The sequence below is a fragment of the Clupea harengus genome, chromosome 7, assembly GCF_900700415.2.
Source record: "Clupea harengus chromosome 7, Ch_v2.0.2, whole genome shotgun sequence".
NCBI classification, from domain to species: domain Eukaryota; kingdom Metazoa; phylum Chordata; class Actinopteri; order Clupeiformes; family Clupeidae; genus Clupea; species Clupea harengus.
The window spans coordinates 12,861,609-12,873,761 of record NC_045158.1 but is presented as its reverse complement, the minus strand read 5'-3'; the positions used below and the strand labels follow the sequence as shown (position 1 = coordinate 12,873,761).

General features: G+C 39.8%; 2 protein-coding genes across 2 annotated transcripts in view; one reads left to right on the top strand and one right to left on the bottom strand.

Annotated features, from left to right (window-relative positions):
* The first annotated feature begins 1,846 nt into the window (after positions 1-1,846).
* On the top strand, positions 1,847-8,403 carry mtx3 (metaxin 3). The gene is made up of 9 exons (XM_012828528.3): positions 1,847-2,198; positions 3,209-3,278; positions 3,428-3,504; positions 3,721-3,813; positions 3,927-4,109; positions 5,022-5,098; positions 5,373-5,530; positions 5,789-5,877; positions 6,010-8,403. Exons 1-9 carry the CDS (start codon positions 2,118-2,120, stop codon positions 6,088-6,090), a joined length of 909 nt encoding a protein of 302 aa, XP_012683982.1. The 5' UTR covers positions 1,847-2,117; the 3' UTR covers positions 6,091-8,403.
* A 539-nt stretch (positions 8,404-8,942) lies between these two features.
* setbp1 (SET binding protein 1) overlaps positions 8,943-12,153 on the bottom strand; it is a 12,462-nt gene continuing 9,251 nt past the window's right edge. Inside the window, exons 3-4 of the mRNA XM_031571208.2 lie at positions 11,882-12,058; positions 8,943-11,428 (exon numbers count right to left, since the gene is read on the bottom strand). Of these exons, the coding sequence (XP_031427068.1) occupies positions 11,176-11,428; positions 11,882-12,058 (430 nt within the window). The 3' untranslated portion in view covers positions 8,943-11,175. The remainder of the gene's footprint in view (positions 11,429-11,881; positions 12,059-12,153) is intronic.

Genomic DNA, 12,153 nt, shown 5'->3' with positions numbered 1-12,153 from the left:
TTTTTGGGAACTTCACAATAGGACAGCAAGGCCCAACTGAATGTGTAAATTTGATAAAGGCCTGATTGTACTAAAATCTGTATTCATGGATTATGCCTCACTCTCCATCTCAATATCCTCCCTTGTTGGCATCCTGTCCTGACTTTCTGTGTCGTCTCTCCTTTCCCTGTTTTCCAAGTCTGTTCTGTTCTCATCTGGGTCTGGCTCAGACTCTTTGTCTTTGTCTGCAGTTGATGTGCAACATTTGTCCAATTATATATTATTGTTATTACCATTATCATTACTATTATCAGGCCTACTAGAAGCAGTGGTATGTTATTTTTGTTCCACTCAGGCAAAATCTTTGAAAGGATCTCTAAAATAGCCTATACTTTTTTTAAGATTACAATTATTAAGCATGTGGCTCTTTATCCCTGTACTTTCTAGCAAGGTCCTTTCATCTCATATTTGGTTATTAGCACTTAGGCCTACCTGTCCTATGTGTCTCCTGGTCCACATTTTCCTCTGGTCTGGAGGCTTGTGGGTGCTCCTCATCTTAAATGTAATGTAATTATAATAAATTGCCATTACAAGGCTAAAAATACGAGTCTGAAAATATGAGCCTGTTTCACATTAATTAATAAGCCTACACATTGTCATCTTTATCACAATGCAATGTCTGTCTCACCTGCTGGTTTGCTTCTTTGTAACCAACTCTGCAAAGATGTGCTCCCTTTTGCTGCCTCCTTTAGCTGCTACTCTCTCTCCTGAATCCTTCTCTTTTCCGTAGGCATTCTAGCTTCTACCGCACCACACTTAACAACAACCAAAACAGTGATAGGATTTAGGCATTTAACCATTTTGAATGAAATAATTAATGTGATGCATTACTTACATAATTTATTCTTCTTGTTAAAACGAAATGTTAGAAACTAACCATCAGCAGACATGTAGCTTAGTTTTCCTCCCAAAAAATAGCATGTGATAACAGGCTGGTTGTCTGGTAGGCAAGCTAGCTGTCTGATTCTTTAGGCTAACGTGGCAAACTGAGCCTGGATTTATGAAGATTTTAATTAATTTCATATAACTTCATGATGATTGTTCGTTTGTTATTCATTTCTACAACTTAAAACTCACCTTTTCTTAATACGTCAAAGCAGTTGCGCATCGATTAAGTCACACAAGACAACCGTGACCGTCTCGAGGCAAAAATGCAGGCTCTCAGGTGCCGGTCGCGTGCAGCAGTTAAACAGAGTAGGGGGCTTTCGCAAACTAGCTACTTTACCCTCCCACTACTCACTCCCAATGTCGTTGACCATAGGCTACTTTATGAAATGTTTCGGGTGGCGATTTAAAAAAAAAAATCTAGGCCTACATGAAATTGCCCGGGCAACCTTAGCCCCCCTGTACACGTCCCTGCTACCAAGGCCAAGAGGTGATGCTTAATGGAGAATGTTCTTTGGCTGGGCGACTATGATAACCAATTAACTTGGACCACCAAAATGAGCATGGACTGCCACCGACCAGAAGTAGGCTAGTTATAAGACAACGGTGGCATTTTGAACCAGAAATAGCTGGCACCTCTGGTAAACTCCTAAAAGTCTGAGTAAATGACTCAACCTTACATAAATGCCTTTCACGACTCACAGGTTAATGAAAGAAAAATCAATGTTTCCCATTCAGGCCCTCTGATTTGAAAATCCTAGTCTCATGCAAAACACAAAATTGGATAGGTAATACATGCTTTTAGCTATTTAGGCTGTTGGTGGTGTCCTTCCCGAAAGTGCCGTTGAACAACTAGGCTAACACAGTAACATGATTTTGAACACCCATTTGCTTATCGACCCACAATTTTGGGGAACGCAGTCCAGTGGGACAGCCTCTGTGGGCGGGGTATGTTTGGAACCTCCTTGAGCGTCCTCACTGCTCACTGTTGACGTTCAGCTGATGAATGTAACACAAAGGGTTATTTGGCAAACCTAACGTTCGTCAAGTCCAGTAGCTCTTTGCTTTAAAGAAGTCGAACTTGCGGCAACAACTGAGTTCAGTATGTAAGGTTGAATAGACAACGTGCTTACATGCTGATAAACGCATAAGAGTCATGTAAATGCAGGTCACGGCAGATCGTAGAATCAAACATGGCGACTCCCATGGAACTGAGATGCTGGGGAGGCGATTGGGACCTGCCCTCTGTGCATTTCGAATCTCTTATTGTGCTGGTAAATGTGGTTATCTTTGCATGATATTAGTTACCGAAGTCATTAACAATTTATGGAGCTGTATTTAATGATCGACGAAGAGACTATGGGCTATCTAAGCAGGCTAACATTTGTAAGCTTACTTGCAGCATTGTACACTCAACTTTATGTATCTGGGTTGCATTCTCTCGCTAACTAACATTTGTGACCCTATTAGTTGTGCCATCGTTAATGTCGGTTCCCCTTGATGTTTGAGCAAAGCTACGAAAGCGACGTCAAAGTTATTTGAAGCCAGCAGGTTTAGAAATGGCTAGATGCTAGATAGCTTAATGCAAACAATGCTAGTCTTAGGGAAAACAAGCAAGCTAGCTGTCATCTGTAGTTCACCATCTACAGGGCTGACTGATCTTTCCCCCCAAGGTCAGATTCATGATGGCTATCTTCACGACTGAGTAGGTAGGAAATGTGCTGCAGGTTACCCCTAATCAAGTAGCCATGGTAGTGTCCTGATAGTAATTGAAAGGTTTTGTAGCAGTTAGATTTGGTGTTGCCTTGCTCAAGGTGCTTGCTAATTTCTCAGGGACAAATATCTGACACTTTGGGCAAAGTTATTTCACAAAACCAAATTATTTTCCAGCCCAAATCTGGCACACATGCATAAGTTAAATGCAGTTGCTTCAGTAGTTTTTTCCAGCTTTGTAAAAGTCCTCTCTGGCTGTAATTACTAAAGATTGTTTAGCAGTTAGGTGCATGAGATCAACAGACAAAAATAGACTTTGGCTGTCTGGCAAGAGTAATTACTCCCTTGTTTTGCTTTGGGTTTCTAGATTTTACCCTGCCTTTTGTATTATCTAGAGTAGAGTAGAGTCCAGTCCATTTTAGGTACGACAGTTGTCCTGACCTTCCACATCTCAAATCCTCAAGTCCTCTCTTTTAAGCATCCATTCCTCCAAGTTGTTTGCTTGACCAGTCAGGTACTTTTAGGTGTGTTGTCTTAAATCTTTGCTTAACTGATGTACACGTTCTCTCAGGCTTATGGGAAATTTGCAGGGGCAAAGATCTCTGCTAAGCCCATCGACTGGACATGGATGACGATTACAGGTAGCCACCAAGTTATTGCATAGAAGTCTGGCTTATCATAATTGTTTATATCATTTTTTTGCTTGTTAATTTCAATGCTTCAGAATGTGTTGCAACATACAGATGATGAATAGCTTATCTAATGGGAGGTGTAATGCTGTCTTCTGCAGCCACTGTTCCAGAACTCCATTTCGATGGATGTACCGTAATAGAGCCCATGAAAATACTCAACTTCCTCAGAAAACAGGTCTGACAGAAACTTCTCACAAATGTTACCTATCTGCTGAATATTAACTTTTTTATTTGCTTGATTTGGTCTTCATGATGTCAAGTATTTTGAACACCTTCTAATAAAAGGTCTGTGTAAATGTTGTTGACATTTACATTATTACACAAGTACATTAACATTAAACATATCCATGTATGTTTATTTGACACTGTTTATATTTCCTGTCTTAAACAGGGGCTCAATGCTGACTATGAACTGACAGCCAAACAGGGTGCTGATACGATGGCCTACATTGCACTGCTGGAGGAGAAGTTAAGACCAGCACTGGTGGGTACCAAAGAACCATACCTTTAGCAAGCACTCCAGCTCATATCTCTTTTTCATGGACATATCAAAACTAGCTTGTTTGTTAAAGAGTGCTATGTACTGCTGTTTTCCAGCTGCACACATTCTGGGTGGATGCAGAAAACTACGCCAACCTGACGAGGCCATGGTTTGCATCACACTCTCCCTTCCCTCTCAACTTCTTTGTCCCTGGTCGTCAGGCCAGTTTGGCACTTTCCCGCATCATGCTGACCAAAGGGGAGTCTCCTTACTGCACCATAACAGAGGTGGAGGGCAAGGTGTGGTGCATCACTGTATAAACACATTATACTTGAAAATAAACAGTGCCTGCTTGGTTTTACTATTTGAAACTATTTGTTGGGTCTCATCACAAGGAGACTGCCCAAATATCTAGCTGTTTGGTTTTACTATTTGAAACTATTTGATGGGTCTCATCACAAGAAGACTGCCCAAATATCTAGCTGTTTGGTTTTACTATTTGAAACTATTTGATGGGTCTCATCACAAGGAGACTGCCCAAATATCTAGCTGTTTTGTGGATGTGAGAAGAATGCAGTAGTTTGATGTGCTCACACCACAGCATGTTGCTGACACTCATATAACATTAGTTTACATACTACCGTGACAGTCTTGCTCTAATAAAACGTTATTCAGCTTAGAAACCTGCAGGGGATATCAAGCCGCTGGTTTTGGCCCCTCGAAGTTTCCAGACCTGTCTGACCGGCGACTGCGGTTTTGGGTCTCTCTCTTTCTTTTTTTCCCTTTTTCTTCTTTGAGCAGATGGAAAAGTGTTTATCTCCTGTAGGAGACAAGGGGGAGAGGATCTCCTCAGGGATGGCCAGACCAAGCATGGAGAGCCGTGCCCAGAGAATGTCATGAGCTCACTGCCCAGAACTCTTGGCTTTAATGAAGGGGCAGAAAAGAGAGCAGGCAACCTCTGAACCCCCTCTCTAGATTCAGATATAGGCTGATTAGTGCCAATATTGAAGTGACCTTGACCCCTAACTCATCATTTCAAGTTTGCTTGGTTAATGCCAAATATTTACACCATGAGAACATGGCACTTACCGTCAGTAGTTCGGAGCAGCAGCAGGCACTGTCATGTTATTGGAAATGCTTTGTGGGTGGCTGCATAGTCTGATTCCGAGAATGATGTATAAACTGGAATGGTGAACTGACTGTGTCCTCAGATTTACAGTGAAGCCAAGGAGTGCCTGAACCTACTGTCACATCGATTGGGTACCTCACAGTATTTCTTTGGAAGCACGTAAGTCAGTGTTATAGTATCAAGTATTACATTTTCCTAACTTGGTTACATTTTTATCAAGAACAAATGTGTAATATAAAAAGATAATAATACAAAAGTTATTCTGACAATAATAAGTCTCACTCATAAGTAAATATTGAAATATTATAACAGTCAACATGCTACATGCACTGATGATGGACATTGCAGAACTTCTTCCTTTCAATTTATATTTGAGAAGAACCTCTTCTTCTGATGTGTTATAGTATGTTGTTGTTCAATCTTCTCCCTGTAGGCCTACAAGCCTTGATGCCTTTGTGTTTGGGTACATCGCCCCCCTCCATAAAGCCCCTCTCTCCAGCGGGCAGCTCCAACAGCACCTCAAACAGCTGAGCAACCTCTGCCAGTTCTGCAACACCATCCTCAAGAACTTCTTCACTGAGAATCCCCCAGGTGAGCTCCGTTGGTCACTCAGTGTCTTAAAACAATGAGCCTGCAGCAGAAAAGTCCTATTTTGCATTAATGCTGGATGCATTTTTTAATAGAAGCTGAAAGGAGTGTGTGTGTGTAGACAGTAGCTGGATTTCTGTTATGTCTACAGTGCATTACTCCTAAGTGCAACATTATTTGTTTTGTAAATTTCCTTTTTGGAACACATACTATAACACTGTCACTTTTTCACTCTGTCTGTTTCTCACTTTCGCTCCTTAGAGTCTCCTCCAGCTATTCAGGAGCCAGTAGATGCAAACCTTCAGAAACTAACACAGCTGGTCAACAAGGAGTCCAACCTTATAGAGAAGGTTTTTTTTTTTCTTTCTTGTTTTTCTTCTCTTCCCTTGTGCTGTACACGTTTAATTAATATTACTTAATATTAATTAATTAACTGCGAAGATGTTGTCTTGTGTTGACCTTATGCTTTTTATTCTGGACAGATGGATGACAACCTGCGGAGCAGTCCTCAGCACCGTCCCCACAGACCACAGACCAGGTCCAAAAACTCCACACCATCCTAACGCCTTCCATGGGCAGAAACTTTCCAAAAACCTCCCCTGCATCCCCCCCTCCCCCTTCTTTCATCAGAGTGGGATTCCACAACAGGTTCACTGAGATACTGCACTTCCTCTCATAAGCTTGGGAGCTTGCAGTTGTGTGCTGTATGCAGGGAAACTATCTTCTTGCTGCTGACTGTCCATGCAATGGACTCTCCTCAGACCACATGTTGAGGTTATGGTGAAGATCTTTTGCCAGTGTGTTGAACAAGGAACCTAAACATTCTTGCGGTCTCTGTCCAAAGCTCATAGCATAGCTTATCCCATCCAGTCTCAACGTGGCTGTATTCCTAGTATTCTTACTGCAATTCCCATAGCTCATAAGATTAGGATTGAATCCCATTAGTAGTAGGGAATGGCATCTAGATTTGTAATGTGTAATTAGCAAATACTGTGTTGGTTTTAAAAAGGGATAATATTTATGAGGTGAGGCTTTCTGATGTAGGAAACATGAAAGTGAACAGGAGAAAAACTCAATGAACTCAATAATATTGAATGGCATGTTCTGCTTCATCCGGTGTCTCCATTATGAAGTTGTAGCTAATGGAGACGAGACAAACTGATTTAAAATGTATTTGATACCTCGCGGGCTGCTCCATACTTATGCATGAGACCTTTTTAGAGGCAAGGCAACATTTAAAAAATGCTCTGATATGCTTTACATTTACTACGACACTGTCTGCAGCATTTTTTTTTATCTACAAGCACTGATAAGGACCGTAAACACATTTATTTCATGTCTGGGTTAATAAAACAAACAAGATTTCAAAATTCAATGTGGACGTGAAAAGTTTTGCCCATGCAATTGTTGAATTTTAGGTTGTGTAAAAAAAAGAAAATAATTCTTGACCTAGCATAGGTTGTAATAGTTTGTTGTGTTTTTATCATAGTAATATATTTGTGGATATGTCTCGATGACAGGGCATTTCAATAGTTACAATCACACAAATAATCTACAGTGTATGAGTCATACGGCATGCTATTCAATGCCTTTATTGGACAAATGAAAAAAGGGCTCTTGCATAAAATGCCATGGAAACTGTTTCCACAGTTATGTGGGTATGGTTTGTTTACACCGCGTGGTAGTATGTTGTTGCACACGGTACTGTATTATCTGAAAGCCTAATATGCGGGACACTAGAAAATTCACTGGATTCCACAACAACTTGATGCTCTTGTTGCAACATATCTGTAAAACAAACCAATGTGTTTAAGCAGTGTTTAGTGGTGATCTTTTATATTATCAACTTTTAACGTTTAATGTACTTTAGAAAATCTTCATCGATATTGCGGTTTCCATTCAGTATGTCTACATTAATTTAGCAGAACTCAAAGTTTTTTTTGTTTTACTTTTTGTTTTTTTTATCTTGGTTGCCTTTGGGATCATTCGTTATTCTCTGCACTGTGTGCTATTTTTGTGCTGTTATGGTCTCAGTGAAAGGACAGAGGTAGCAGCTGTCTCAACTGGCCAAATGTCTTTCAGGTCTTTGTAGTGAGCATGGCGTGCCTTTTGTGATTTGCTTTTCTCTTATCAAAAGGGATCTCCTTTTTACTTTGTCCATACTGATACAAGTCTATGTTTTCGGAAGGCACTGAAACACTACGTATGTGATAGAAACGGTATGCCAAAAAATCTGAAGTACCTTGATCTCAGTTCATGTTCACAATAGGACATGTCTATTTTCTGCTTTTGATTTAGTCAGAAATGTGTGTCTTCAGATTATTACCAATACGTTAAATTTAAATTATGACCATAACCAAAATCCTTCCCTGTTTAGTTTATATAGGTTTGAGTGGTCCAATGTGTACACAGATCTCTGTGATCAAAGGATTGTTTTGGTTGATGTCATGTTATTTTTCCCAGCCACTTTCATCATTGTACTGCATCAGCAATGCACTTTCAGTTTGATTTTATGTCACTTAACATATAATACAACAAGAATGTACAGAATGGTTGAATTTGTTTGCTTGTTTTGTAATGTGTAATGTAATGGCCTTTCATTGTGTTCAAAGGGGAACATTGGGCGTTGGTGAAATATATGTTACCTGGGGCAGGTTTTCAGATGAATTTGTCATGATGTGGTGGCAGTGTGTCCTAATCAAGAGTTAACCTGTCACATTGATCGCTAAAATAATGCATGATGAAAGGCCACAGTCTATAAAACATTTCATTTGTTTTAAATGTTTCATTATGCTAAATAATAAGACACATTACACTATTTTCAGGACTCATAAAAGAATGGAATATATGCAATAAAATTCTGTAATTTGTTGCTATGTTGTAGCGTAATGACTGTTGGTGAATAATAATGACAAAAATAGCCCAGGCTTTCAGATCATGTTTTACTAGAACCTCACATTTTCCAGGAGGCTTCCCAGTCACAAAAATGCACTAGGAGCGAGACAATCTTCAAAGCCTGCGCTCAGCTCACTGCGCTCTGTCATGGGGAAACTTGGTTTGGAGCTTGATTAGTTTGAATTGAATTTCTCCATCCCAAACACGTTCCGCTTTTTCGAGACGGACGCCCAGAAAGCATCTGCAGCATGTGGCGAGCACAAGGAGTCTGCTGGCGGGGACGTCACATGGAATCCATTAGGCAGTCCTTAACCCGTCACACCCCCCTAAGAATGCGTGCGCACATGCTCAAAGCGCACATCGTGGTGGAAATAAAACAGATTAGGAAGTCAAAGATCTGTCTTTTTCACTCCCCCCTTCTGTCCTTGTCTCCGTTGGTCTGGCTTCCCCAGCGACTGCTCCCGCTTCTATTTACCCTCAGTAACAAATGACATTAAAAGGAGGAGACGTACAAGTACACTGGCCAGAAAGCAATCATTTAATTATTCTCAGGGACGTGTCATTGGAAAAGTAAACTGTTTCAGCATAGTTTGCGTGTGAGGCTCACTCAGAACCAGAAAGTACAAATAAAAAAAATTCAACAAGCAGTGTATCACGCCAATTTCTTGGGGGAGTCAATTAAAAGAGAGGTTCAGTTTTCTTAAAACTAAATTTGCAATCAAACATCTTCCATCAGAGGTCCATCAAACCAACTTCCACAAATATATGATGGATAAAGAAAAAGAACAATAGTAATATACAACATATTCAGCACAATACTAAAAACAATATTCATTGTATTTTTGACCACCTATGGCAGTATTTAAAAAACAAACATGAAACATTTGTGTAATTTGCACGTCAGTGCTTTGAAACCACGCCATGCTTTGAGTTCATGCACATGTCGGTTTGTTTTGTCTGTCTTACAGAATGTTCCATCTGTAAGCTGGTTCCTTCTGATACAGTAGTGTTGTCCATCTGTTTTCAGACTACCGTACCAGTGAATCAAACCCCATAGTTTAACAATTTGTGACTATTTGTAGTTTTCTGTTGTGATGAATATGTCCATCATTTTGTAAGCACACCTTCTCCTAAGGTATAGTGCTTCCTATATACTTATAGGCATTGTCACTGAATTTCAAAGCATAACAACTTTTTAGTACATTGATTGGATTTCACTTTAATATTTTAAATAAATGTGCTTTGTTTTCGCGGTTGGGTGCAGGATACTTTTATTACAGAAAAATATTAAACTGGTGATGTACAAATTAAAGCCAAAAAATAAAATAAAAAGATCTTCAGGGACATCTAGTGGATAATATGCCAACAACTGCACTCAAAAACAGCATAATTGGTGTGCATTCAGCCTCCAGGGTTCCCACCCATTTTCATTGCCATTGATTTCTATAATAATATTTTTATGACCTTTCACAACCTACAATTACACAAAATGTGTACTTTACTCCACATGTTGGTTCTAATTATTGAATGAAAATTAAAAAACCTTTGCATTTTTTTTCTATAAGGCTTGTTAAGCTACGTCAATTCAAGTGGAAACTACATCACCCTGCAGACTTTCACACAAGAAAACATTATCAGTGGAAGAGTACAATAACATAATTAATTTCTTTAGACTTACATATGACCAAATCAAATGTCATGACTTCCAAAACTTCAAATCAATTTACTTCTTGACTTTTCCAGGCCTAAAAAATGGGATATTAAAATTACATGCCTTTTCCAGGATTTCCATGACCGCATGAACCCTGAGACTCAGAGATCACTTAAATAAATAATTGCCTCATTTATCTGAAATAAATATCTGCTTCACAAACTAGTCTGTTCGCCTCTGGCCCCATAAAAAACATATAGTCACAGGTCATAACATTCTCCCTATTCAGTTGCAAAAAACAACATGCATATGGATTACTTTCATATGTAATATTTATGTTTATGATTTGAAATAATAACATTAAATTCTCAGATAAAAGTTAATCTGCAGCAGAGGAGTACTGTAATTTGACTTTTGTTAATACAGAAACATTTTATTTTCTCAGTACTCCTCATTCAAATACAAAAATAGGCTATTTCATAGGGCACACCCATTAGAGGTATACATTTACAATAAAGGAAAACAGACGAGTCAAATTGTGATACGGAGTATGTACACTTAATAGTATAGAAAATAGAAACATTGAACTGAAAAGGTGCGACTTGTTGAAAAGAAGAAAAAAAACAGCATAGACATAGTTCTGAAATGTTAATGTCATACATAAACAAATACGTTGATATTCTGTTGGCTCACTGCCCTGTTAGTACAGAAACCAAAATTACAGGGTTAAAGTGTAAATATTAACTCTGTAAATGGTATCCAACAAATGATTAAATACATTTTTCAATCGATTTAATCAATTTCTCTAGTAAAGTTTCCCATATTTACAAAATATTTCTTTATTTCAGTAACTGTAAATTCAACAACTGCAAATTGCATGTTTTTTTCAATAAAATCTACTCAGCAAACATTGGTGGAAAACGAAGGCTGTTTTCTACTTCTTCAACACAAACTGAATCAACCCAAAGTACAACCCAGTCACACCGACTCAACACAAGTTCTAGAGTGAAACAAGTTTCTATTCGCAATCACAGAAATGGACCTGCTATAAAGGCAGACTTTGGGAGTACGTCAAAGAGGGGAGATAAGCTAACCAGATGCACTAGCAGTGCCTTGCAAACTCTGGCACCTCCAGCAGCGTGTGAAGGCTCAGGCTTCCTGGGCTTTCCAGGCCGAAGGCGGCATGGCAGGCCTCTGTAAACCTGTGCTGCGTGGAGCCCAGGAGGTGGCCATTCTGGGCGTTGATGAACGCCAGACGCCCTTGGGTAAAGTCCAGCAGGGTTCCGATATGCGTCGGCACGTCCACAAGGAAAATGTCGGTCTGCACACTGTTGTGGAGCAGCTCAAACCTGCAGCTGTGGTGCCAGAGAAGAGGTTGAGAGTTGAGGAGAAGGGGCGATATTAGTCATTTATAAATAATCATGAACCATCACATCACAGCATCAGTGGTTAGAGCAAACTAGAGGAAGACAGCACAGAACTGAATAGAATAGAATGGCATGGAATGCTATAGGCTTTATCAATGTCTCATCATACAGAAGAAATGCATAGAGTTCACTCATCCCCATCTTGTTAACATGTACAAACAAGTTGAAGCTACCATGGACCAAATAACTTAGTCCTTCCAGAGTAAGCTAATGGAAGAACAAGGCCATGCAACCCTCCCTGCCCCATCGCTATACTGTTAAAGTATGTCATCAATGGAACGCACTAGCAGCCCATGTTTCAAACAATGATGACATGTATGCATGTTAAGCTGCTTTGGACAGCGTAATTTGCAGTGAGACAACATGTAAACAACTTAGTACCTGCTTGATGTGGGAACACAGTGCAGACACCAGGAGGTACTGTTCTCTCCCATAAGGCTGTCACTGGGGGTTGAGTTATATGCCACACCAAGGCGGTAGGATGAGCAGCCTGACACCACTGTCTCCCAGTAATAGTACCCTTTCAATGGGAAGAGCTCTCCCAGAATGGCTGGACATCTGGAGACAGCGGTAAACAGCAGTGTGAGGATAAGCAGCAGTATTCAGGGAAGCACTCCAGTTTGTTTGAGACTTGCATTAATTATATATATATA